Below are 27,040 nucleotides of genomic sequence, written 5' to 3' on the forward strand. Positions count from 1 at the left end.
ACTTTATTATTTTTTAAAATAATTTTTACAAAATAAAAAAAAAAATATTTTTATGAGCGTTGACATTTAAAACTTTAAATAGATCAATGATTTCAGTATTTATTTGAAAAGTTCAAGCTTCCAACTTATCGTGTTATTCTCCAATAAAGTTATAACATACACCAAAGTGGATATGACTGCAAGCGTTATAAAAATTTTGAGAACAAAAAAAAAGAAAATTTTCTCGACCAAGAACATTTTATAATAGTTATGCATCAAACATCTCAATTAAACTTACAATGACACTACTACATTTGGTTATAAAGAAAGCTCTAGGATGTTCTAATATTCTAAATCTGAAGTAGTGTTTCACGATAGATTAGTGTGGTCTTCTACGCCTAGGACACCAGAATATCGAACTATGAACGAAGAAAGACATGAGAGAAAAACATGTTGGCTAGTGATGAGGACCCAATTCTTAACAGGAGGGGACATCAAAGGCCTCGGTCCTTCCATCCCTTGGATAGATAGAGAGGGAAGATAGAGCTTTTTTTTATTTTTTTATTGACTGAAAATACTTTTAACCCGTTCGAAAGTTGCTGCATACAACACGCAAACTCGACGTGGAAGAAAAGAGGTAAGCTTTATGGAGAACAATGAGCTCATTTGAGTTGTCTGTTCAAATCTTGAAGAACCAAGTTTGCAGCATTACGACCAGGCGCCCCCATCACACCTCCTCCAGGATGGGCACCACTTCCACACAAATACAGCCCTTTCACTGGACTTCTATAATTTGACCTGCATTGGCATTGGACAACCTCCCACCATTCAAATCACTCATTTATAAATTCAAAAGAACAGAAAAAAGCTGTCTAAAATATTAAAGAAATTAGTTCCCCATTATATATCAGACTGGACGACTAACCATCCTTTAACTGGCCGCAAAAGGAAGAGCGAGTCCAACCCCATGGCGCCATGGAAGATATTCCCTCCTGCAAAAGGAAATTTATAAGAGATTTGTTATCAACTACGTAGTACTGAAGTGATTTTGTGCTCATCCATAAGACATTTAAAAGACATAACAAAGACACTCTCCACTGATTTTGTACAAGATGACTAAGCTAACATTCCTGCAGAAGATGCTTTACCTGTCAGACCAATTTCTCTTTCAAGATCAGGGGGAGTTAACATGTCATAACCAATAACTGATGAGCTAAACTGAGGTGCATATTCATCAATCAAAGCAAAACATCTTTGAGCAAACGATTCCTGCAAAGAGAGAATTCAATGCGCTCAAAGCTGGACTGATAAAATGTATCAAGATTAGTAACAATTAAGTTTTCAGCATTATTAGGCAGTCTTGGAGTAAAAATGATCAAGAACACTGTGAGATCCCACATCGGTTGGGGAGGATAACAAAACATTCATTATAAGGGTGTGGAAGCCTCTCCCTAGCAAACGCGTTTTAGAAACCTTGAGGAGAAGCCCGAAAGATAAAGCCCAAAGAGGACAATATCTGCAAGCGGTGGGCTTGTGCCATTACAAATGGTATCATAGCCATACATCGGGCGATGAGCTAGCGAGGAGACTGAGCCCCGAAAGAGGGTGGACACGAGATGGTGTGCCAGCAAGGACGCTGGACCCCGAAGGGGGTGGACTAGGGGGTCCTACATTGATTGGAGAAGGAAACAAGTGCCAGTGAGGATGCTGAGCCTCGAAGGGTGGTGGATTGTGAGATCCCACATCGGTTGGGGAGGAGAAGAAAACACATTATTTATAAGGGTGTGGAAACCTCTCCCTAATGGACTCGTTTAAAAACCTAGAGGGGAAGCCCGAAAGGGAAAGCCCAAAGAGGACAATATCTGCTGATGGTGGGTTGGGCTATTACAAACACATTGTACACAAGTCAGTAGAAGTTGACCTCATGCAAATTAAATGTGCAACCAGAATCCACGATATCCATGATCTACTACCGAGGTTACTATAAGCAGAATTTCCAAGGAAGCATCAAACGGGTTAATTATGAATTATGGTGTGTGTTGAACGAGCAAATAGATGAGAGATGAGAGAAAAACAAGGGAATTAAAACAGAGAAACTCTACAAGATTCATTCTAGAAACAGAGAAACAGAGAAACAAGGGAATTAAAACGAGCAATTAGATGCTCAAATCTCCTATTATAGTGCCCAAAGTAAACAACTTATATTCATTCTAGAACTGAACTCACCCTATAAACAGGATCTTCCCAAGAACCATCGGATGGTTTGTATGGAGTGTACTGAATAAATAAATTGATCACATGCTTGCCTACAAGACAAAAGACTCCATCAATTCAGTCAGAATAGGTTGTTAATAAACTCAAATTGCCGATCACATACAAAGAAGGCCAGCATCCTATGACTTTTCTTTATACAACTACATTAGGTAAACTAACAATTTAACTTCTTAAGAATATAACAAGGGAACTATAATTTACATCTTCCAAACATGAATTATCATTTCATTACTCATATTTTAGTCGTTGAATATTTTAAATAATCTTCTCACGGTTAAAATTTTGAGTTTAATGGTAACAATATCTATAATTTAAGGATTTAATTGTATCAACCCCTTTGAATTAGGGATAGTTTGTACATTTTCTTATTGACCATTAATAAAATAATAACAATAAGGTTTAATTGTACTAATGCTTTAAGGTTGAGGGGAAATTTTGTTAAAAACAAGCAATTAACCTTATAGATTCAAGGGCAGTTAAATCTCTCACGTGGACCTGGAATCATGTGGATCTGAAAAAAAAAACTCGAGGAATGTGAAAAGGCAGCTACTATCTAAGAGGGCTAAATATCTCATCCTACAGTTTTCTGGGGACTGACTTTTTCCTTCTTTGGTTGGTGCAATGTGCTGCCAGGAGAACATCCATGCGGCTGGCCTCTGTTTTGGTTGTACATTATTTCAAATGTGAGAAGGAAGTTTTATGGCTGAATTTCATTAGGGCCTTCCGTTCATATACGTCCAAATGGAATAATCGCATTATCAAGGAAAAGGAAAACTAATTCGATAGTTTCTTCGAGTCGTTATCTTTTTTGGCTCTCTCTTGCTGCAAAAACTCTGCCCTTTCTTCACAATGCTAAACACCCTATTGCATTAATGAAAAGTATTGTTTCCAATTCAAAAAACATATTGGTCAGAGTGCTCTACTATTCAATCGGGTGTGGTCGTCCCCTTTTTTTGTATAACTTTATCTTAATGATGATGTGGTTTCTTATCCTAAAAAGAAAACTAAATATATTGTTCTTCTTCTCCAATACATGGTTGAACCAACCATAAACTCAGGAGAATAAGAAGTGGATTAATGCAATAAGCATATTTATATCAATGTCACACATCGATAGAATAATCTTACCAAAAAGAACAAACAGATAGAATATTATTACCAAAAAGAACAAACAGATAGAATATAATATGTTGCAAACCTGGAGGAGATATTGTCCGGTCTAGTATAGAGGGGATTGTCATCTCAATAATAGGTCTTCTAGACGGTAAGCCATTAGAAGCATCTTGACAAGCCAAGTCAATCTCCTCCATACTAAATCAGAAGAACAAGGTTTAACAACTGAAGTTCTAAGGAACTACATGCTATCTTGCATGACATTGAAAGAAAAGCATTCTATCATGGATGGTGAAGTCGCATGCCAAATTGTGACCAGCGAGGAGACATGACACTTTAATAACCAACATTAGCACATGTATCTTCTAAAACCTGCTCGTATTTTCGATAGTTACACCAATCTTCTCGTCTTTTTAGTCTAGCTTAGTGACAGTGGCAAGGAAAAGGGAAACAAAATGATTTGCTATAGTTTCTTTCAATCTGTTATTTTGCTTCTACTTGCTGTCCAAGAACATAATTCTTTCGGTGATCAAATATTAAGTTAATGTATTCTCCAGTATAACTGCCAGTTATTTAAGCATAACTAGAAGATTATCAGTTTCCACCACTTCCAAAGATTTAAAATAGAAGCAAATAACAAGATGATGGGCTACTCTTAGCATACCTTTCTGCACCAATATGAATGGTGCCAACGAGCTGATGTTCTGCTTCAGATGGGCTCAACTTACAACAAGGAAAGTGGGGTATTTTGTCAACTGCTAAGTTAATTTTGGTAGTTGCCTGTTTCATTGAATGACAAAAATGTTTCAAGTACGAATGAATCAATTCGTTTTTTAGAAGAAACAAAAAGTAAACTAATAGTAATAAAATTGAGGAGAAAATGTAAGAACCACCCATCGCAGAGGTTATTATAATTTAAGCAATTATCCCTAAACATAAATTACAATCACCATGATAGTCAAATGACACAAAGTGCAACTTGCTACAGTTTTTAATGGGTCCTTGCTTTCCTTCTCGGCCTCATCTCTTATGGCTCAACGCTGTAAAAGCAATTCTTTTGGAACTATGGTTGGAAATAAATCAGAAAGTTTTTTTTTTTTTTTTTTTTTTGCTTTTTTATAATAGACAATTTCATTGATGTTTGAAATTTACAAAAGGAATGTGTTATCCATGATGTTTATGAAAAAAACCTTCCCAATTTACAATAAGGGAGGTATGATAATAGGAAGCAAAAATATTAGACAATTTACACAAGACATGTTCTTTGTGAATACTCTTCTATTTTTTTCTTTCCATTGATTCCAAAAAAAGCCATAATGAGATTTTTCCATAGAAACACTTTTGAATTCTTGAAGAGGTGGTATGTTAAGGTCATCTTCAATAAATTCTTTACCTCACTAGGGAAAAGTGAGATGTCATCCAAAAAGAATGAGAATCCTTTTCAAGAAATTATGAGCGTATGTGTATTGCATAAATAAGTGACTTCGTAATTGCATAATGGGCACCAACTTGGATATAGAGTCATATAGGGCATTCTTTTATGTAGATTTTCATTTGTGCTAATGGCTTTATGCACTATTTCCCAAATGAAGAACTTCACCTTTTAGAGTGATTTTCTTTCCATATTGTCTTTGCTAGCATGGTGTTTATTGCCTCTTTTTTCCTATGTCCATCATAAAAAAATTTGTAGAGAAGACTCCGTCAGCGCTAGAAGCCATGTCAATGAGTCTGCTTCTTTAGACATTACAACTAGCGCAAGGTCAAGGCTTAATTCAGCCCATTCCATGGTTTAATTCTCCTAAAGGCACCTACTAAGCTTTAGGTCCCATAAATTGTTAACATCATTCTATGTTTCTTTGATCGTGGTTGTTTTCCTATGAGAGAGTCTATACATAAGTGGATACTGAAAGGTTAGCATGGTGTTTTTAGTCCAAGGTTAGTCCAGAAAGATGTGCTTCCTCCACCCATCCTATGACAAATTTGACTGGTGACAAGGTTTTGGTGTTTTTTATGTATGTCCACGGCCCCTTTGCAGAGGTGGAAGGGGTCAATTTGTATATGATGTAGGAGTATATTTGACCCTTATAAATTTTTTCCACAAGGCACTGTCTTCATGATAATATCATCCATTAGGCGAGGAGAGCCTTGTTCTTCTCCTTTATTGAAAATAGACCAAGTCCTCTCTTGTCTGGGAGGTTTATGATACTCCATCGGACAAGGTGTTGGCCATATTTCCACGGATAGTTTCTAATAACCTTTCTATGACTGTAGCCACTTTTTGTTGCATTTCAAATCGGAACATGTGGTAAGTTGTGTGGCTTGTATTAGGGTGAGTCTTCCGCCTTTGGAAGTATAACATGATAACCTTCTTTCTGCTTTATCAATAATAATCTTCCAAAAGGAGAGGCATATTAAAAGTTAAATCGTTTTGAGGTGGCACATTCGAAGGCCTCACTTTGGCGTCCAAATTCTAAGCTTTTCTAGGGGTTCTCTCTTCAAGGTATTAATTTAAACTTAGCCGCCTTTACTTTCCCACAATTTCCTTCTCTTACATTGCTCTTTTTCTTTTCTGTTTTTCTCCTTTGTTGGAGCTAGTATCTTTTTTTCCCATTTCTTCAATGAAAAGCGTTGTTTCTTGTAAAAAAAAAAAAAAAAAAAAAAAAAAAAGAAAGAAAGAAAGAAAGGAAGAAATCTTACAGATCGGTAATCAACATGTTTAATAGCGCGTAGAAACTCATCGGGAAGTATATCAGGAGGCATTAGTTCCTGTGTGCATAAAAAGTAGAAAGTCCAATTGATATTATCATATCTGTGGTGGAATTCAACAAATTATCACAATTTATTAGGTGTCAATCAGCTAATGTGACCGCATGTTTCTAGAAGTACTTAAAATTCAAAAATTTACAATGCTTACCATAAATGTTTTATAAGGCGTTGCATTTGACAGAACAGTTGAGGCTTGCACACATGTGCCATCGGCTAGACGCACCTATATAATTCCCGTGTCATCACTTTATGATCAATACTTCAAAGTCAGCAGGATGTAAATACTAACCCCTTTTACTCTACCAGAGTCCTCAACCATCAATTCTGACACCTAACAAAAAAAAAATTAAAAAGAATAAGGATGACATGCAAGTTTATGCATTAATATGAATTACATGCACTAACATATGTAATTTTCCCAAACAATCGACTGTAATTTATTACGGAGAGGCAACCCAGCTGCTCCTTTGTTTTGTTTTTTCATTTTTAAAATAGGAAATAGAGAAATATATTTATAAGAAAGACTACTAAAGAACAACCAAAGGGTCAGGGGTAAAAGAAACTCCACCCACCATAGAAGTACAAGAGAAGAGGTTTCCAAGAGATTTGCAGAGGTTTAGTTTTTCATTATCATTTATCACTTGTTCATTCATACATAAGCAATTTTTTATTTTCCCTTGTAAATAACTTATTTGAACACCACCAAGAAGAAGTAAATTGGAATCAAACAAATATGACCTGTCTCCAAAAAATCTATGATTTCCTCCTCCCAAGTAAACCAAAAAAGAGCTCTGTCCAGAAAATTCCCCAGAAACTCAAGACTTAAACATGCCTTAAAACTCACACTTGCAAGGGCTATCAGAAGCCAAAATAGAAGACCAGCCTTGAAGGCAAAGAGGCGAGGGATGAGGATATGAAGATTTGAATCATCTTTAGTGGTTATGCCTGATCAGAGTTAAATTTTGATTTTTTTTTCATAGGATTTTAGAATAGCATTTGTGTAGAGATTGAGCACCCAAAGGCGTTAGAAGAGGTTATGATAGACTCTACGTTCCAAGAGGTTGGGTTCACTTGTAGACTCAATTCTTGTCCATTCTTTGGTTTATCTTGGTTAGAGAGGATTAGAAACGTATTCATTGTAGGAGAGTTCTAGGAGGGATGTGATCGAACCCATCTTTTAATAAAGTTAGTTTTCTATAAAAAGAAAATCTTACTTTCTATACATCAACATAACCATGATTAAACCTCAAAGGGGTAGATAATTGAGAGTCCAAGAAAAACACCATGAGACAAGGCTTGCTAAATTGAAGTAATCAGTCTTTCAGCTTTTTATTGAGTAAAGGCAGAACTTCTCTATAGAGAAAACTCTAAACATATCTATGGAGACAAGAAAAACACCAAGAGTGACCATGATTAAAATGCAATTTCAGAATTTGTTGGATTCAATTAAATATCAGAGAGCTTCCTCACTTACCAATTCAATAGCTTTTTGTAATTTATCTGGAAATGGGATTGCTGTAAACTTTAATTGGTTAAATTTTCTAGTAATCTTCTTTTTGGAGTCTTTGATTACATATGAAAGTGTCAATAATTAATGAAAATTTTAGTTGTGTTAAAGAGAAAAATAGGTTGCAATCTTGTTTCCCTTTTGTATACTTATTTTATTTGCTCAATTTGGGATGGACGTGGAGAAACGAATCTCAAACCTTTCGGGAGGTTATTGAAAGGTTATTGGTGCTTAATAAAATAATCTATGTTCAGGATCTTTCTGTATACTTTTTAATATTATTCAACAATAATTTTTTTCTAATCCCAAAATAGAAACAAAGAGTATTCACGGAGAAGGAACAAACTTATACTACGCTCTCGACAATGTTGTTTATCACGCTATATCTTGGTGTAAATTGTCTAATACCTTTGCATCCTACCATCATACCCCCCTTATTGTAAATTGAGAAGGTTTTTTTGTAAACATCATGGACAGCAAATCCCTTTTGTAAATTTCAAATATCAATAAAAATTTATCTTATCCAAAAAAATAATAATAATAATAAATAATCCAAAAATAGAAACAAAGAAGCAATTGTACCTCAGCATTTGTGATAATATGAGCGCCTGCTTCCCTTGCTGCATTACTAATGGCCATTGATACAGAGCCCATACCACCTTCAACATACCTGGGAGAAACTTTTAATTAAACTACATGCTTAATGAACAATGTTTTCATAAAATTAGATTTTTTTTTTGAAGAATAAATGTGCTTTCATTGAGAAAAAAAAAAAAAAAGGCAAGAAACATTTATCACTGGTTTAAAGAAAAATAATAATAGTACATCCATATGGGAACTCAACAATGGGGAAATAAAAACATATTTCAAGAACAAAAGAGAAAACCCAGCTTCCTATTCTACACTATTCGCTGGTTACTACAAAGAAGAAGAAAAAAAAAAAAAAAAAAAAAAAAAAAAGAACCCAATTCATATTTATTATATAGACTAAAGTGCTTTGATCTAGCTAACTTCAGGGTCAATGGTGTTTGCTTTATAACTCTTCTAGCATTGTTTGTTTGAATTTTTCTTTTAAACTCCTTAGGAAGTGTATGTCCTTGAACACGATGGTTCCTTTTCATTAATCAATAAAAGAATTTTATCTTGTTCAAAAGAAAATTAACTTTGGAGGATAATCAGAAACAATTGCTCATTGCTCTCTTCTTCTTCTTCTTCTTCTTTTCTATTTATATGAATAAATACCTTTCATTAAGAAAAAATGAAAAAAATACATGAGCTTACAAAAAACCAAGCCCTCAATAAACAGCATCGCTAAAGGAAGGATCTCCAGTTGTGCAAGATAATACATTCTCTCACCTTAAAATACGATGACATAAGATCAAATTTATACAATAACCCACCCATAAAATAAGCCAAGATTTGTAAGAAAATTAAAGTTTAAAATTGTTAGAAAATATATATGAGATTTGTAGTCCACAGAAATACGAGCTTGAAAAGTTAATGAAGGATCAAATAAATGTTGAAAAAAATGCTTGTTTCTTTGATATTTTTTGCGGGATTTGGCTTCTCTAGTAGAATTTTTAGAAGGATTGAGAGATCTTGGGAGTAGGTTTGGGAGGTCGCTAGGTTTAATGCATCTTCATAGATGTCCGTTCATTGGGCTTTTAGTAATTACCAGCTTGGTCTCATTCGTTTGGATTGGGGTCCATTCCGGTAGTTAATATTGAGACCTCTTTTGTGGGCTTGTTTTTTTTGTATGTCCTTGTACGTTCTTTTATTTTTCTTTATGAAAAGCTCGATTTCTTACCCAAAAAAATAAATAATGACAACATACAAAAATGCCAAAAATCGAATGGAGCTATGATTATCATCAATGTTTGGACCCTGACATGGAGCCAGCTAGTAAACAAATTTTCAACCAGGCTACTTCATATTTTTAAACAAGATACAAATCCGTGTGCCCTTTGAAAAATCAATGCTTTTAAATTGCATATAAATGAAAAGGAACAACAGGTAATTTACAGTTTCTAATCTATGCTTTGCAATTTATATGTCAAAACAAAAACTGGAATACATACGACCAGATACCACGATCCCCATCAGTTTCACCCATCACATGATGAAGTAGCACATATCCACTACCAGGTGTGTGCACACTTCCCTACAATATGAACTACGAAGTCAAGTAGGTAAAGATAGTTGTTACTGTTAGTATTCTGATTCTGTATAATTGACAATATTAAGCACATCCTTGTCCAATTACAGAATCACAAAGTAATAATAATCACAACGATTTAACAAAAACATCCAAAAGTAATTGATTATTCATATTATGCCTCTTGACAAAGGAAAATTGAAGTATGTGAAAATAAGAACGGATTGCATTGAGATAAAATGTACTAATGTTAAAAAATTTGAGCTTTATATGACTATAGCACAACAACTAATATGATCAAATGGTGGTATTCAATGTTAAATATGATTGAATAGTGGTATACTATGTTAAATGGGAGCAGATTGCTGAGAGATGAATATACAAATGTTAAAAATTTGAGCTCTATCAGACGTCAACTAATATGATTGAATAACCAATTATATGTTGTCAACATTCAAGTTGACAGAGTATCTCAAAGTAATAGATTTATTTGCTTTTCTTTTCTTTTAGCTTGCACACACCTCAATTATTCTCATAGCACAACTGTCTAATCCTACTACATTTGATTGTCAAGAAAACTGGTAGGTTATTATATCCAAAGTAGGTGGCCACCATAACTCAAATCTATACCTTCTAAACTCCTTTCTCACTTACTTTGGTCTTTATTGATCACTAAGTCAATCAAATGTGGTTTGATGTAAAGGTCTCTTTCATTTTGGGAAAACCTACGTTAGGCCAATTAGTGAATCTAACTTCACTAATAGAACCATCGAACTCCATAATATTTGGAAGCAAGAAAGCTAAGTCTTTAATATCCCAAATAAGTGCCTCCTAAGGATTTAATTCATGATCTTAAGTGTCAGACCACGGCCCTTATTGACCAATATGCCAACCCAAGGAGGTTTGATGCAATAGCTTCTTTCATTTTGGGAAAATCTTAGGTAGGCCAATTAGAGAATCTGAACTACACTAGTAGAACTATCAAACTCCATGAAATTTAGTAGCAAGAAAGCTGAAACTTTTATATCTCAAAGAGGTGACTGCTTAGGATTTAATTCACGATCCTTTAGCATCGAACAGCGGCAGTGAGTGGGGGGTAAGATTTTCCAGAGAAGTGTTTTAATGACCACTATGCCAGCCCAAGAAAAAAACAAAGTGTTTTTTTTTTTTAAATAAGAAACATCAAAACACTTCATTCCTCTAAAACCAAAGAAACAACCTGAAGGGAAAAACCAAATATTGTTTTTCAATTGGGAGTCTCTTGAGGGAATTTCTACGTATGAAGTTGGATGGTCGAGCATTTATCTTTAAGGGTTTTCAAATGGTGGGGAATGATGAGAAGTAGGAAACAACCACCATGGGTTGGCCTAATGGTCACTAAAGCCGATGAAAAATAAGGGTTTAAAGTATGGTGGCCACCTATCTAGGATTTAACATCTTATGAGTTTTTTTGGCAACCACATGTAATAAAGATTGGCTATGATGCTCCTGAATATTTCAAAGAGAGAGTGAGGAGTTTGAGTTTAGCAAGTAAAAGCCATCTATCTTCAACAAGAATTTCTTTGTCTCAATAAGAGTTGATTGAGGAGCATAGTTCTAGTCGGAGGAAGCCATGAGAAAAGTGGGCAAGAAAAGAAAGGCATCCATGGATATAAAAAAAGGCGAATGAGTTGGGAGGACGAGTGTCAAGATAGTATAGTATGAAATTTCACTAGTTTAAAATTTATTCAATTATATTCTAAGCATATATATATAGATTGTTGACATATAAGAATCCTTACCACCGTCCCTATGATAGCATCTGTTGCAAGTGTAGCTTTCAGAACATCTCCCTAAATAATATGTGATGAAGAATTTGTTAGAGAAACTACAAACAATTTAATCATCAAATATAGTAAGAAGTACGGATACGGATACCACATGACACTGATACAGTGACAAGTCAATTTTAAAAATCTAGGACATAGACACGATAAGGACCCATTTATTAAAATATACATTTTTGTACTAGAAAACTCAAAGTCAATAAGTTTATACATGCTTGAAATAAGTTTATACATGCTTGAAATAAGTTTATACATGCTTAAAATAAGTTTATACATGCTTAAACGAGTTTGATGTATTTCTCTCTCAAACTTTATTTATTTTTTGTCCTATATTATCATGTGACTATTTAGTGTACTTTACAAGTGTTTGATCCGTGTCTGATAAATGTTGGACCTATATTGACTTTGTACAACCAGTGTCGAACACATCTATAGCGCTAAAGAGTGTTTGTATACATGTCCAACGAGTATCAAAGTGTTCAAATGTCTGACACAAACATGCTAGTTAAACTAATGTATCTATGCTTCTTGTATATCTTACGGAGGTAATGTAATTCAAAATATTGAGAAATGACAGAAGGTATGGCTAGAAGACAGACAGGCAACAAATCCCTTGCACAGTCAACTCCATAAATTATTGGTTATAAAGTAATTAGCAAAGGCTCAAAGGCTAAAATGAACTACTGAGAAAAATGATTTCCAATTTGTAGTAGAATCAGTTGACTGTATAATGGAATCACATCTGGCAAGAACTCTGGAAAAATGAGAAAAATATACTTCAAAGACTAAAATTAAGAAATGTGAAACAAGAACATAGTTTAAATTTCAAGTGCAAGATAGAAAATTGACTGGCGGAGGTGAAGGGAGAGGAAGTTGATCACTCTTATATCGAATACAAATAGAACAATTAAGATTGTCAGTATTTGAAAGAGTAGAACAGACATTAAAAAATTAGATGACAACCTCAAACCAATTGTTTAAAACCTTCGAAGACGGAGAAAACAGAAGGTCCGTGAAGTCTCTGCAAAAATCAATAACAACATACTTAAAAATGGATCGTAATAAAACGAAACGCATTTAAAAGGGATTCTCAGCCAGCTCGTGAATTGAAGTTTAAACAAAAATAATATAAAGTTTAAAATGGCAACACTGCTAAAAGAATGCAGTCCCTTTAAAGCCAAAGTTCAATGAGAAATTGACAAAAGTTTCAGCATTTTTCAATAAAACTTAGATTAGATAAACACATACAAATAAATAATAGAGATAGAGCTCCTACACCATATCCTTTTGCCCCAAAGAAAGAGCGCTTCGAAGACATTTTGCCCAAAAAGCTGAATTTTTTAACTTATCCCCCAGCCGATGTTTAAGAGATGAAATGTCATGCAGGATCTCTGGCGTGGGTGAGTCCAGAAGAAGATCCATGAATTTACAGAACCTTTCTAATTGAGCCTCATATCTGTATGCACCAAAAATGGAAGATTTTAAGATACTCACGTTTTATCTATTAAACATAGTCGAACAAGTCTGAGAATGAACAAAAGTGTGGTTAATAGAAGATTCGGATTTTAGATACAGTAAACAACGTCAAACATATTGAAGACTTAACTAAGTCAGTCAATAGACAATGTCACACAGCCCAGTCATCTTGTCTGGCATTCTATGTAATCATTCGAAGTTCATAAGCCTATGTATTCTTTGCTCTTCTTAGAAAATGTAATTCTTCAAAAAAGAATGCCTTACATCACTCTTTCTCCAAATTGGTGTCCATTATGCAAGAAAGAAAACGAATTACAAAGCCACTTGTTTATGCAATGTACATACGCTCATAATTTTTGGTCAACAATTCTCAATATATTGAGTGACATCTCACATTTCCTAGGGAGATAAAGGAATTTTTGGATATGGCCTTAACCTAGCACCCTTTCAAGAATGCAAAAGCCCTAATATAGAAAAATTTCATTGTGGCTTTCTTTTGGAATATGTGGAAAGAAAAAAATCAAAGAATATTTGCAGAAAAGACACAGACCTACACGAACACAAAACTTTTCGACAATGTTGTTTACGAAGATATATCTTAGTGTAAACTGGCTAATATTTTTACATCCTATAGTTATACCTTCCTCATTGCAAATTGGAAAAGTCTTTTGTAAATATGGCCTTAACGTACCACCCTTTCAAGAATGCAAAAGCCCTATTATGGAAAAACTTCATCTTGGCTTTCTTTTGGAATCTGTGAAAAGAATAAAATCAAAGAATATTTGCAGAAAAGACACAGACCAACACAAAACTTTTCGACAATGTTGTTTACGAAGCTATATCTTAGTGTAAACTGTCTAATATTTTTACATCCTATAGTTATACCACCCTCGTTGCAAGTTGGGAAAGTCTTCTGTACATACCATGATTATACCTCCCTTTTCAATCATTAAAAATTTCAATCATTAATGTAACTCTTAATCAAACATAAGCCCAACATTAGAGCTGCTTTGGCATTAGCTGATCAATAATACAAACATGCAAAAATGGAAGGATACAGACCTGGGATAAGCGTCAGCGTCTCGTTTGGAGAACTTGGAAATTTCTGAATAATTAAGATCCTTATTAGGACCTAACAAAAGATATCGCCCATCCAAACAAGGCGTAAAGGATGATGGATTCCTCTTTAAAAGCTTTAATCCGTGCCTCGCTAGCTCTAATTCCCTGACCTCCATTAGAGATGATTTTTTAAAAAAATGATCGATCAGTAAACTCAGTGACTTGAACGAGGAATGAAAAGCGAACAAACAGATTAGATTATAAAAACAGTTAAACCGACTTGATGACAGATGGACGGAGGAGACTCTGTAGGTAACTGCACCGGGAGAATTTAAAGCCGGGGATGAGTTCTTCAGTCACGGCAGCGCCACCGAGTACATGGCGTCGCTCAAGTACTGCGACGGAGAGACCGCCACGAGCTAGGTACGCGGCAGCGGTAAGGCCATTGTGGCCACCGCCGATTACCAAAGCATCCCATTTCTGATTCTTCAAGACGGCCGCAGATCCAGCGGCGCTGCTGAAACTCCGCCGCCACATTGGTTGCGAGAGTGTGACTGTGGGATTGATGAGGAACGGAAATGGAGATAGAATTCAGTGGAATAGTTTGCCGCGAAAATGAAAATGGGAGTAAGGGAATAAATGTTTTAAGGGTATAACGGTAAAACATTTTATTTTTAAATGAAAATAGAATTCATGGCTCTAATAACATGTTAGGAATCACGACTCTCCATAATGATAGAATATTGTCCACTTTAAGCATAAGCTCTCATGGCTTCGCTTTGAGCTTCCCAAAATATCTCATACCAATGGAGATGTATTTCTTTACTTATAAATCTATGATCTTAAATTAGAGAATGTGAGACTCGTTCCCAACAATCCTTCGTCAAGTTAATTGACTAAAAATATAATAAATATGAGAGATTTTCATTTAGAATCGAGTCTCCACGTGGACCCCCCTCTAATAGATTGTGAATTAAAATTGCAAATGAAAAATATAATGTGGAGAGTCCGTGGTCGGAGAATTATAATCCCTGTTAAATCTCTATTTCTTTTACCTGTAATATATATATATATATATACTACCGTTCATAATAACCATTATTTTTTACTTTAAATATCAAGATAATTATACTTTTATCTTGAATAATAAATCCCAAATTTGTGAAATCATGGTAAAAACAATTTACTTTAGAGTCTCTAATAAATATTATTATTATTATTATAATTTAAGGTTTTAAAATAATGATTATAATATTTAAATTAAAATTATGTTGAGTTCTTTTTTTTGGGTAAATTATGTTACTAAAACATTATATTTTTTTCCGTAAATATTATACTAATTTTTTATTTACTTTGTTTAATAAAAAATATATTACAAAGCAGTAATTATGATTTAAGGCTTATTTTTATTCAAATTATTCCCAATAAAAACACGTCATTGATGTCTATTAGATGAACACGACTCCTCACAATGAAATGATATTGTACACTTTGAACATAAGCTCTCGTGACTTTACTTTCGGCTTCCCAAAATGTCTCATACCAATGGAGATAATATTATCTGTATGTGGTTCCATTGTCAGGATATGAATCCGAGTCTCTCATAACTTTACTTTGGGCTTCCCAAAATGTCTCATACCAATGGAGATAATATTCTCTGTATGTGGTTCCATTGTCAGGACATGAATCCGAGTCTCTCATAACTTTACTTTGGGCTTCCCAAAATGTCTCATACCAATGGAGATAATATTCTCTGTATGTGGTTCCATTGTCAGGACATGAATCCGAGTCTCTCATAACTTTACTTTGGGCTTCCCAAAATGTCTCATACCAATGGAGATAATATTCTCTGTATGTGGTTCCATTGTCAGGACATGAATCCGAGTCTCTCATAACTTTACTTTGGGCTTCCCAAAATGTCTCGTACCAATGGAGATAATATTCTCTGTATGTGGTTCCATTGTCAGGACATGAATCCGAGTCTCTCATAACTTTACTTTGGGCTTCCCAAAATGTCTCATACCAATGAAGATAATATTCTCTGTATGTGGTTCCATTGTCAGGACATGAATCCGAGTCTCTCATAACTTTACTTTGGGCTTCCCAAAATGTCTCGTACCAATGGAGATAATATTCTCTGTATGTGGTTCCATTGTCAGGACATGAATCCGAGTCTCTCATAACTTTACTTTGGGCTTCCCAAAATGTCTCGTACCAATGGAGATAATATTCTCTGTATGTGGTTCCATTGTCAGGACATGAATCCGAGTCTCTCATAACTTTACTTTGGGCTTCCCAAAATGTCTCGTACCAATGAAGATAATATTCTCTGTATGTGGTTCCATTGTCAGGACATGAATCTGAGTCTCTCATAACTTTACTTTGGGCTTCCCAAAATGTCTCGTACCAATGAAGATAATATTCTCTGTATGTGGTTCCATTGTCAGGACATGAATCCGAGTCTCTCATAACTTTACTTTGGGCTTCCCAAAATGTCTCGTACCAATGGAGATAATATTCTCTGTATGTGGTTCCATTGTCAGGACATGAATCCGAGTCTCTCATAACTTTACTTTGGGCTTCCCAAAATGTCTCGTACCAATGGAGATAATATTCTCTGTATGTGGTTCCATTGTCAGGACATGAATCCGAGTCTCTCATAACTTTACTTTGGGCTTCCCAAAATGTCTCGTACCAATGGAGATAATATTCTCTGTATGTGGTTCCATTGTCAGGACATGAATCCGAGTCTCTCATAACTTTACTTTGGGCTTCCCAAAATGTCTCGTACCAATGGAGATAATATTCTCTGTATGTGGTTCCATTGTCAGGACATGAATCCGAGTCTCTCATAACTTTACTTTGGGCTTCCCAAAATGTCTCATACCAATGGAGATAATATTCTCGGTATGTGGTTCCATTGTCAGGACATGAATCCAAGTCTCTCATAACTTTACTTTGGGCTTCCCAAAATGTCTCGTACCAATGGAGATAATATTATCTGTATGTGGTTCTGTTGTCAGGACATGAACACAAGTCTCTCGAGCGAGAGCGGAGTATCCTAACTAACTAGAGTACAACAGAAACAGTGTGTACAGAGAGATCGTCGTTTTCTTGGGGTCCCTTTCAAGTCGAAGAAACGATTGGCAGCTTCTCATCTTTCACCAGAAGCCTAAAATGGTATAAATCTGAACGAGCATTGGCCAGAATCTTGCCACAACGTCACAATGCACACCAGCCACAGACATTACACGCTTTAAGCTCTCAAATGGCGAGCCCCACTTGCCGTGATTTTAGATTTTTGATTCCGTTTGCAAGAATTTTACAGTTTACTCAACGTCTTAATTCTTTAGTATCTAGAACATTGTAGCATAATCTTTTCCCTTCTCGATGATTTCCTCGCCCAGCGGCATTGCGCCGTCGTATAAGACAGAGATTTATGCCCTTACTGCTAATTCGGCTTTTGTTCCTCTGAGGAGAGCATTTCAACATAGTAAGATTCATAGCTTACTTTTTTTTTTCTCCGTGTTTCTAGTTGCGGATTCTAAGTACTGAATTGTTTGAATTTGGCTTTGTACTCGGAGGAAGCAAATGTGTTATAAACAGGAGAAGTTTTGCCTTTAGGGGAATTGTGGCTTCTGGAGTTTCAGTTATGGGCTCTTCTGTGGTTATGCAGCCTGCTCAAGGTCAGAGTCTTTTATGTGTGTGTGTGTGTGTGTGTATATTTAACCTCTTTAATGGGGTTTGCTAGTGAGTTATTCAATGCAGCTTGGCTAAGTCTTGCTATAATATTTCTGTAGGGATTGAAAGATTGCCTTTCAAGCCAGAAGGTTATAACTTCTGGACGTGGCGGGGTCACAAGATACATTATGTTGTACAAGGGGAAGGTCCTCCAATAGTTCTTATTCATGGTTTTGGTGCTTCTGTATTTCATTGGAGGTTTGATTTAGTTGCCTTCTCTTCTTAATGGTTGCACTTTAATGAATGAGTTGAGAAACTATTAAGTTCTCTTAAGTTTTCGGTGTTAGATCTTAAGTTCAAATTCTCTATCTTTTTGTTTCAACTTCATATAATAATCAAGGCATTGGAACTTTGGATTATGATTAATATTTGAGTTCACGTGTTAAGAAATGGAATGAATCAAAGAACTTGAACTTCTGAATCTTGTGACAACTTAACTGTATCCTTGTTGTCGATAAATTGAGTGCTTCCGGTTGGGTCATGGGACGTGCTGATTATTTATAGCTTATTCAATTGTTATATATATATATATATATGGTAAAACTATATATGCAAAAGGGTCTAAATGACTATTTATAGTAAAAAGTTGGTAGATCTTTATATATAATAGATGGTTATATTGGTAAAACTATATATATGAACTGAACTATATATATGTATACCCCTTATGTAGTGCTTTGAAACTTTTCATATTCTCTGTTACTTTACATACTGAAGTCATCAATGTAAACCTTTAGTCAATATTCCTCCTTGCATTTCTTTCTCTTGTTCTTTGTGTTCATCTAGATTGAGTGTGTGCGTTGTTGTGTCATCCTAACAATTCCTTATCTTTTTATGGTTTTTTTTCCGTAAATGAAGGTATAACATACCAGAGCTGGCTAAAAAGTACAAGGTTTATGCCTTAGACTTGCTGGGATTTGGGTGGAGTGATAAAGCAATTATTGAGTACGATGCCATGGTCTGGAGGGACCAAGTTGTCGATTTTATGAAGGAAATAGTGAAACAGCCCGCAGTTTTAGTTGGGAACAGGTAATAAAATGGACTGAATATAAGTTTAAAGGACTTAGCTCTATAAACGTTGTGTACTCGAAATCTTTATCATCATTACAATTTGATATTTATGTACAATTATTTAGGATTTCAGTTGTCATTTGTTTTGAGAGATATTATGAAAAAATCTTGGTGAAAGCTCGGTTTCTCGAAAAAGAATGTAACCGTAAAATAGGCGTCCTAGTTCCTTCTTCAAACTACTCTTTGGAAGGTTTTTTGGATGGCTTTATAGGTTAAGTTTGTAGTACAAAAGGCCACTTTCAAATACACAATTTTGACACAAAGAACTTCAGTTTGTTCTAAAACATGACAGTCATTCATAAAAGCAAACTAAAAGGTATTATTTATATGCCTGCAATTTTGTCAAGATGGCACCATTTGGTGTTTTAGCTATCATTTCAATGTCTAAAGACCTGCATGTTTCAAAGTGTGGCACCCATTTTTTTTTGGATACAAAGCATGTGTGTTCTAAGTTGCATGCACTCCCTTGTAGAGTCTACTTCAACTTATGTCTCAACTCGACTTTTCGAGTCTAACCTATACTGTAATTCTATTGTTTACCCCATATTTCAGTATGGTACGACCATGGTTAAAATTAGCTTCCTTTCTTCATTATGGTTTGTTTTAGATGTTTTAATCTACGGTTACAATGGCAAAGCAAAAGCCAAAAGTTTGTCCATGTTGGTTGTCAGTAGTGGTGGCTGGAGCAGGACTAGGCTTTTGATTCAAACTAATTCTTGATGTTGCATTGAAGTGACTAATTAATGGTTCTTTGGCAGCCTCGGAGGATTTACCGCCTTGGTTTCAGCAGCAGGGTCGCCGGAGCAAGTTCGCGGAGTCGTATTACTAAACTCCGCCGGGCAGTTCGGAGACACAAATAAGTTGACAGATGAGCCAGAAGAAGAAACAAGCTTCCAGAAATTCCTCGTGAAGCCATTGAAAGACTTTTTTCAGCGGATCTTTCTTGGAGTTCTTTTCTGGCAAACTAAGCAACCAGCTAGAATTGTTTCTGTTTTGAAGAGTGTAAGTGGATTGCTAAGCTCTTTGTTTTAGGGCATTGTCAGGCTATTGGAGATCATGTTCAGTGCCAACTAACATTATACCAAAAATAACTAATTGTTTGTCTGAAATGGTGATCCACGTTTTGTAAGCATTTCAGGTTGTCGTGTGTCACGGTCATGCTTGCAAGTGCGATTGTGACACCCTGCTTGAATGTCTTTTAATTCATCTCGGTTTCCCTTACAGGTGTACATAAATTCTGAAAATGTGGATGACTATCTGGTAGAGTCTATATCAAGGCCAGCAGCCGACCCGAATGCTAGAGAAGTTTATTACAGGTACGCGTTTTACTTCCCCGTAGTTGGAAAAGGCGAAGTATTAGAAATATACATAAAAGATCGACATACTCTTACCTATCAACTTAGGATTTTGAAACTCATGATAGTTTAATACATGGATAAGTGAATCATAGTCATTGCTCGGAACATGAAGTTTGTCGATTTCGGTGCAGATTGATGACGAGATTCATGTTCAATCAAAGCAAATATACACTAAACAGTGTGCTGAGTGAGTTGTGTTGCCCATTGTTGTTGCTGTGGGGTGACTTAGATCCATGGGTTGGACCTGCTAAGGCCAACAGAATCAAAGAGTTCTATCCCAACACAAGCGTAGTACATTTGAAAGCAGGCCATTGCCCACATGATGAAGTTCCAGAGCTTGTCAACTCAGCTTTGATGGATTGGCTGGCAACCCTGCAACAAGCTCAACCAACGCTCTGAAGAATTCTCTCAAAATTTTACTGTCACTTGTGAATCTTCACTCCATTTTGAGATTTATGTATACTTTTCAAATGAAATCTTATTATTAGTTTGAAACTAATTTTTATTAAATTTGGTAAACAAAAAAATACTTTGTTATTTTAGGAACAGATGTAATATATAAAGCGAATATATTTTCAGCTCGGGATAAGCTGTTATTGTGTCATAAGCAAATATGGTAACTTGGTAACTCCCTAACCTCTGCTTTATGGTGCGAAACTGTCTCGAGGTCATGAGATCACGTTCCACCTCCTCACTTTTGTTTCTTTCTTCTTTTTTGAGTGAATTCGAGATATGGTCCGAAGAAGATATTCCGATGATCTTTCTTTTATAAAATCTAATTTAAAACATTAGAAGACGCATTTTAACCTAAAAATAAATTAAAATAAAAATATTAGTGGTTGAAATTTTTTATTATGTGTATAATATTTTTGACATATTTAAAATATTTAAAAATTAATTGACCTATTAAAAATAAAATTTAATTAAATTTTATGTCTGGATAAATTTTTAACTTTTAGAAAATAAATAATTTTATTTTTTATATAAAAAATAACTTGAAGGACAAGGAACACAAAATTGGAAAATTAAAATTTAATTAAAAGAAAAAAAAAGAAGTGCGTCTGTTGAGCCGAAACTGACTCTTTGACTTACTTCAGGGCCTTCGATTCGCCTTTTCTATCCCGTTGGTTGCATCGGAGCCGTCACTGATCGGAAACCATCTCCGAGAGTCCAGAGATATGTGGGCTTCAGAATCCGCACTCTCGCGCTATCAGTGAGCGGTATTGCTTAGTTTCTACAATATCTCTACACATTTTTCTCAATTTTCTCCCTTCTTAATGTGTGTTGCTACGCTTGAAGAGGCCAGCTGATGTAATCTCCTCCGTGTCGGAGCGATCAGAAGCTGTTGATCCTATCTCAGAGAGGCACAAGTCACTGGAAATCGTAAGCTCATTTGTATTCTCTCTTTTCGTTTGAGACTTGGAGATTATTTACACCTAATTTCTTTGAGTTTGTCGAACTTGGATCTGAATTTAGAATTTCATTTGGATTATTTCGTATTATAGACAACACCGATATTACAGTCACCTCCTACGGAAGGTAGTCTGACAGATATCTTAGTAAGAAACCGCCCTCTTCTTCAAGTGCTGGTAGGATTTTTAGGATTGAACTGATTGTTTGTTTAGTTTTTGGTTTAAGATTGGATTTCTTATTATTTTTTCTTTTCTGTTTTGGTAATTATGAGTTGTTAAGCATAATTGATTTGACCATTTACGTGTGGTGTTGCATTCCTTGATGTACCAATCACATTTGAAACACTTCAATTTCCTTAATATTCTGATTACTTATGAAGTACAGAAGCTTCAATTTGGATAATGTGTCCATGTCTTACATGTGTAGGCCATTTGTTGAGCACAATATACACATGTTTGATACTAGTTGAACAAATTGAGTACAATTTTGACATGTTCGACATGTTTGAAACCGTTGTTAAGCACAATAAACATGTGTCGAATGAGTATTTTGAAAGTGAAATGCATGTCAATTAATAGCATTATTGACTTAAAAATTTCCTTTTCATTAAGATATTAAAAGAATTAGAAAGTTGATAAGTTGGTTGAATTCTATTTTGAATATTTTTACATAAAACATCATATAATAGTTAATAAATGCACAAGCATCCTAAAATAAAACCTTTTTTAGCACTAGAGTGATTTAGATTTAGATGTATATATATATTTTTAAAATGTATATTATAATAATCATGTCCTTACCATGCATGATAGTCACCTATTTAGGATTTAATATCGTACAAGTTTTCTTGGCATTCAATGTTGTACGGTTTGGTGGGTTCTCTTGTGAAATTAGTCTAGATGTGTGCAAGCTGGCCCAAACACTCACAGGTATAAAAAAGAATAATAATAATCTCCTAGACTTTTTGAAGTTAACATGTCTTTTATGTTTGTGCCATATACGTGTTCATGCTTCATAGCTAATCACGACTTCATAGCCAAACACTTACGTGTTCATGCTTCATAGATGTGTGCAAGCTGGCCCAAACACTCACAGGTATAACTGCTCTTGATTCGAAGTTTCTTGCCTTGGAGTCGACCCGGAACACCCGCCAAACCGATCCGACGACCAGCAGTCCAACCCGACAAAATACGAAGGGTAAGTCTCCATCCGTTGGGGCTCGAAGTGCATCACTGCCCGCGCGTGTGCCTTGCGCGTGGGGGAAACCTGCCGATGCGTATAACCCCATATTTTCACCACTTCGGCCTCCGTTTGTTTGTTTTTTGTCCTGATTTCGATACTAACCTTATTGTTATGTGAATTAGGACCTATCAAGGAAATTTCAGAATTTTTGGAACCTTCTTCATCAAGAAATTCGAGCTTGGAAAGACACGCGTCAACCAAGTAAGTAGCCATTTGGATTCCCACGAGCAATACTTGTAGGAACCGCTTGGAATAAGCATACATGTGTCAAATCCATAAACCTAGCTAGCCAAATCTAGTATATTAGTATAGAAACCATGGAAATGAATTAACTAAGGAAATCAATGGAATCTAGATATGAATGACTATGAAATCTGTTTAGACTGAGAATGTGATATTGTATGTATGCATGAGGAGGAAGGAAAATTTGTGAAATCTACGCTCAGGGTGAAAATGAACGTTATCTACCCGTTGAACATGTTTGTTAATATTGTTTGAATTATTGCATGTTAACTCCAGTGCATGATTGCTTGTATTATCTTTCTTGTTGAATAGGAAGAAACTACGAGCTTAGATTAGGGCACTTGAGACTAAGTAGGCTAGACAAAACTCTAGAATGGGATACCTCTAAAATATCATGCATTTAGGCTCGCGAAGCGATTACCAGCGGACCCAGACCCCAGTATTCCTGACCACGATAGGTTTGTGAGACATTGCGCGAGAATCCTAGAGATGAATGAATTCAAGTTTAAGCCACCAAGATCTGCTCTAGAAAGACTAGTAGGAAACCATGGTAACTGTAGGTAGCTCGCCAGAGTTGAGCAGTGTGGATAGCCTCCACTTCCCTCTCTGTTCTGGTACCATACCGTCGAGACAGAACTCCGATACTGAGATCGTTGAGCTAGCTAGGTAGAGCCGGACACGGAAGTGTGACCTGTGGTCCGACCTAGTGGTGGTAGCTAAGGGGTTTTTTGAACAGGACCCTCGGGTCGTAGAAACCCGTCCCTGAGCGGGGGAGTGTGGAACGACGTAGGGTGACTTAGTAGCTAACTGGCACACAAGGGTTCGCAACCCCCAATTTTAGTGGAAGTATGGTCCTGCGGGAGGGTTGTCAGCTAACCTCCACGGATGATTTTCAGAGAAAGTTACTTATGCAGATCCAATCATACTGTCCCCTCAATTTTACTTGTGAGGTCGCGTCTCACCTCAAGACACTGATCATCCACTGTATAAGATGGGCAAGCCTCCTAAGCTATAAAAAATAGAGTTGCAGTTTAGTTTGCAGTCCCTAGAACCCTGAGACAAGGCCGTGGATACCTACTAAGATAAGGATGCGAGAAGAGCCTACAAGTAGCTGCTTATCGAGTATTTTTATACTCATTCTTTTCTATTTTTTTTTTTTTCTTCAGGTGAGTGATGCCATGGTTCGAGGCGGGAACGCGTGCGGAATCTTAAAGCCACAAAGGAGTGTCCTGGGGTGTCTAGGAGTCTGTACATGTTCATGTTTAGATATGTCATACGTTTTTGTAATTCATACACTTACTTTTTCATGAAACACATACACTATACTTTGTTTTGACATTAATTCTTCTGCGTAATTGTTAAAATCTTTCTGTAATTTCTTACTGTCTATCACATTTTACACGTTTTGATGGCATAGTCTGTTAGTCCAACCCTTAATTTCGAGTCTCAAATTTTGGGTTGTGACATTTTGGTATTAGAGCACCGATTTTAGGTCCTATAGACATTAGGGTATAGAGTCTAGTATCTCTATTGCTTAAGCTTCTGGCATGCCCCGCCGTGACCTGGTAAGTTCATTGATACTTGAGAGGTAGGAAAAATTGAGTTATATGTTTATGGGACTCAAGTCGAGGGTTATAAATAATAATGATTGTGCTCCTTTTGAATAGGCACAATAAAAACGTGGTATTGACTCCCAGTCCCTGTCTGTTGACAGATAATGGCGCCTAAGAGGAGAGGAGCCTATCTCAGACGTGGTCCTAGGAGGGACAGGAGAAGGGTCGAAGAGGACCCAACTATTCCTATCCCCGAGGTGGAGCAGCACTCACCCCTGGAGGAAACCAGAGAGCTAACCTCAGATGAGGAACAGGCACTGCCACAGACACCCACACCGAGGAGAGGCCGAAGAAAGGCCGAGCCTCGTGCTATTCAAGAGACTGTTCCTCAGGACCTGGCGCCTAGAGGGACTCCACCAGCGCCAACACTGATTCCTGAGGAGGTGCCTGCCCAGCCGACAACGACCTTTACACGGGATGTGTTACAGGTATTCATGAGAACCTCTATGGAAAATCAGGCACAATTGACTCCGTTAATGCAGACACTAGTGGCCAATCAGGCACAATTGACTCAGTTAATGCAGACACTAGTGGCCAATCAGACTGCAATGCAGGGAACGAGAGATATGGGGATGACTGTAGAGTCTTGTTATTTTAGGGATTTTCAGTGGTATAAACCGCCTTCTTTTGATGGAGACAAGGTGGACCATGTTGCAGCTGAGACCTGGTTGGAGGCTATAGAGACGATCTTTCTGTACATGAACTGTCCACCAGAATATCAAGTCCACTGTGGGACTTACATGCTGAAGGGCGAAGCCCATTTTTGGTGGAAAGGCGCCCGGAAAACTATTACTCCAGTGGGAGGTTATATTTCTTGGAATCAGTTCAAGGAAGCCTATTTGTGTAAATATTACCCAACGGTTGCCCGACTCAAATGTCAGACAACATTCCTAGAACTGAAATAGGGGGACAATGACAAGATGATCTCGAGTTTAATAGGCTGGCGAGGTTCTGCCCTGAGTATGTCAGCAATGACAAGATGAAGACTGATTGCTTCGTCGCCGGTCTCCGGATAGAGATTCAGGGTCTAGCAGTGGCACAGATATCCTCAGCTTCTTCTGGCTTGTGGTCACAAAATTATACCTTTCTCCAGCTGTTTTTGTTTGATTGCCTGACTTCTATAATACAGATAAACCAAATTTCAGAACTTCTGCTGAATCCTGTACTAAAGCGGCCCTATTGCTAGTAAATGTTTTTTCCTTTCACTTTATGACTTCATCTAGAGCTCCCTTAAACAAGTGGAATTTGCTGCCCTCCTGATCGAGTTTGAAATGGGCAATGTTTGCCATATTCAATACCCTTCGATATACTTTTCTTATGATGATTTTTTTTTTTCAAAATTTCCCTATTTTTTCTATTTTTTTTGGAGAAAAAAGTTTGTTGATGAATGAAATAAAGCGAGTTAATACACCGGATTCCATTAGTGTTTCAGAAAGGATGGGCAGTTGGAGAAGGACCTTAGTTTAGATTTCACAGGGTAGAGACGAGTTTTGCAAGAATTGGCAGATCTTTTGTTTGTGTATGGGCATTTAAGTGTAGTTTGATAGCTAGCTGAGACCCTTAAGGATGAGACAGTTTAATGCTCGGTCAATTTGGACAACCTTTTCAACTAGCAATATCAGTAATGATATTCATGTTAGTGCAAGGATATATGGGTTTTGTCGTTGGTAGAGTTCTTTTGTTTTTCCTGAGAGAAATGGATGAGTTTATGGGAAATGGTTGTATCAGCTTCAATGTGGAGTATTTTGATGGGATGCAGTGCTTTTTTACTCTAACTAGGCTGAGCATTAATGAGAAATGAACCCTGTTATATCTAAACTACCACAATTTCAATTACAGGTTAGTCCTAGAAACAGCGGTAGTGGCACGAGGAGTTTGTGAAAAGAGCGGGGTCAATCCCACGTCTCATAGAGAAGAGGAATACCGGGGATGATAAGGGATAACAAACTCTACCGATTTTCTGGAAGTTCAAACCTTGACTGCGGAGGTTGGCTGTTGACAGGTATTTATCACACTGCAGCCTTATTAAGGTTCTTACACTAGAAGAATTGGAAGGATTGTTTTGCATGGAACTTGATTTGGTAATAATTTTTGCCACCGCCGAGTCAGTGTCTTCCTGCAAGAACTCAAATTAGATCGATTCATCATTGGAAATCATGTTGTAATTCAGGAAAACAAAGCATTCCATAGCCAATTCTTGAAAC

At 36.3% G+C, this 27,040-nt stretch overlaps 3 protein-coding genes across 3 annotated transcripts; 2 read left to right on the forward strand and 1 right to left on the reverse strand.

Moving 5' to 3' along the window:
* Window positions 1–209: 209 nt before the first annotated feature.
* Window positions 210–14,784, reverse strand: LOC111810941 (uncharacterized). Its single transcript, XM_023697796.2, has 16 exons — window positions 14,436–14,784; window positions 14,159–14,320; window positions 12,897–13,076; window positions 12,584–12,641; window positions 11,576–11,626; window positions 9,718–9,800; window positions 8,222–8,309; window positions 6,422–6,463; window positions 6,281–6,355; window positions 6,064–6,132; window positions 4,031–4,146; window positions 3,452–3,564; window positions 2,206–2,285; window positions 1,128–1,248; window positions 905–971; window positions 210–777 (listed from the first exon to the last, which is right to left on the reverse strand). Exons 1-16 carry the CDS (start codon window positions 14,690–14,692, stop codon window positions 642–644), a joined length of 1,698 nt encoding a protein of 565 aa, XP_023553564.1. The 5' UTR covers window positions 14,693–14,784; the 3' UTR covers window positions 210–641.
* A 2,503-nt stretch (window positions 14,785–17,287) lies between these two features.
* On the forward strand, window positions 17,288–20,914 carry LOC111810205 (pheophytinase, chloroplastic). Its single transcript, XM_023696829.2, has 7 exons — window positions 17,288–17,648; window positions 17,740–17,841; window positions 17,956–18,094; window positions 18,755–18,925; window positions 19,726–19,969; window positions 20,192–20,283; window positions 20,457–20,914. The coding sequence occupies exons 1-7, from the start codon at window positions 17,546–17,548 to the stop codon at window positions 20,722–20,724; spliced, it is 1,119 nt and encodes a 372-aa protein (XP_023552597.2). The 5' UTR covers window positions 17,288–17,545; the 3' UTR covers window positions 20,725–20,914.
* Window positions 20,915–22,856: 1,942 nt separating this feature from the next.
* LOC111810207 (uncharacterized) lies at window positions 22,857–26,041 on the forward strand. The gene is made up of 3 exons (XM_087117386.1): window positions 22,857–22,935; window positions 23,103–23,181; window positions 24,938–26,041. Exon 3 carries the CDS (start codon window positions 24,941–24,943, stop codon window positions 25,739–25,741), a length of 801 nt encoding a protein of 266 aa, XP_086973512.1. The 5' UTR covers window positions 22,857–22,935; window positions 23,103–23,181; window positions 24,938–24,940; the 3' UTR covers window positions 25,742–26,041.
* Window positions 26,042–27,040: the final 999 nt, after the last annotated feature.

This window comes from Cucurbita pepo, chromosome 14 (genome assembly GCF_057944985.1).
Source record: "Cucurbita pepo subsp. pepo isolate OVF chromosome 14, ASM5794498v1, whole genome shotgun sequence".
Taxonomy (NCBI): domain Eukaryota; kingdom Viridiplantae; phylum Streptophyta; class Magnoliopsida; order Cucurbitales; family Cucurbitaceae; genus Cucurbita; species Cucurbita pepo.

Coding starts and splice junctions, on each gene's coding strand:
- LOC111810941 (XM_023697796.2), bottom strand. CDS start 14,692: ATGTGGCGGCGGAGTTTCAGCAGCGCCGCTGGATCTGCGGCCGTCTTG. Junction 14,321..14,435: donor CTCCGTCCATCTGTCATCAA/GTCGGTTTAACT, acceptor AATGGAGGTCAG/GGAATTAGAGCTAGCGAGGC. Junction 11,627..12,583: donor TTTTAAACAATTGGTTTGAG/GTTGTCATCTAA, acceptor CATATTATTTAG/GGAGATGTTCTGAAAGCTAC.
- LOC111810205 (XM_023696829.2), top strand. CDS start 17,546: ATGATTTCCTCGCCCAGCGGCATTGCGCCGTCGTATAAGACAGAGATT. Junction 17,649..17,739: donor GAGGAGAGCATTTCAACATA/GTAAGATTCATA, acceptor TTGTACTCGGAG/GAAGCAAATGTGTTATAAAC. Junction 18,095..18,754: donor GCTTCTGTATTTCATTGGAG/GTTTGATTTAGT, acceptor CCGTAAATGAAG/GTATAACATACCAGAGCTGG.
- LOC111810207 (XM_087117386.1), top strand. CDS start 24,941: ATGGCGCCTAAGAGGAGAGGAGCCTATCTCAGACGTGGTCCTAGGAGG.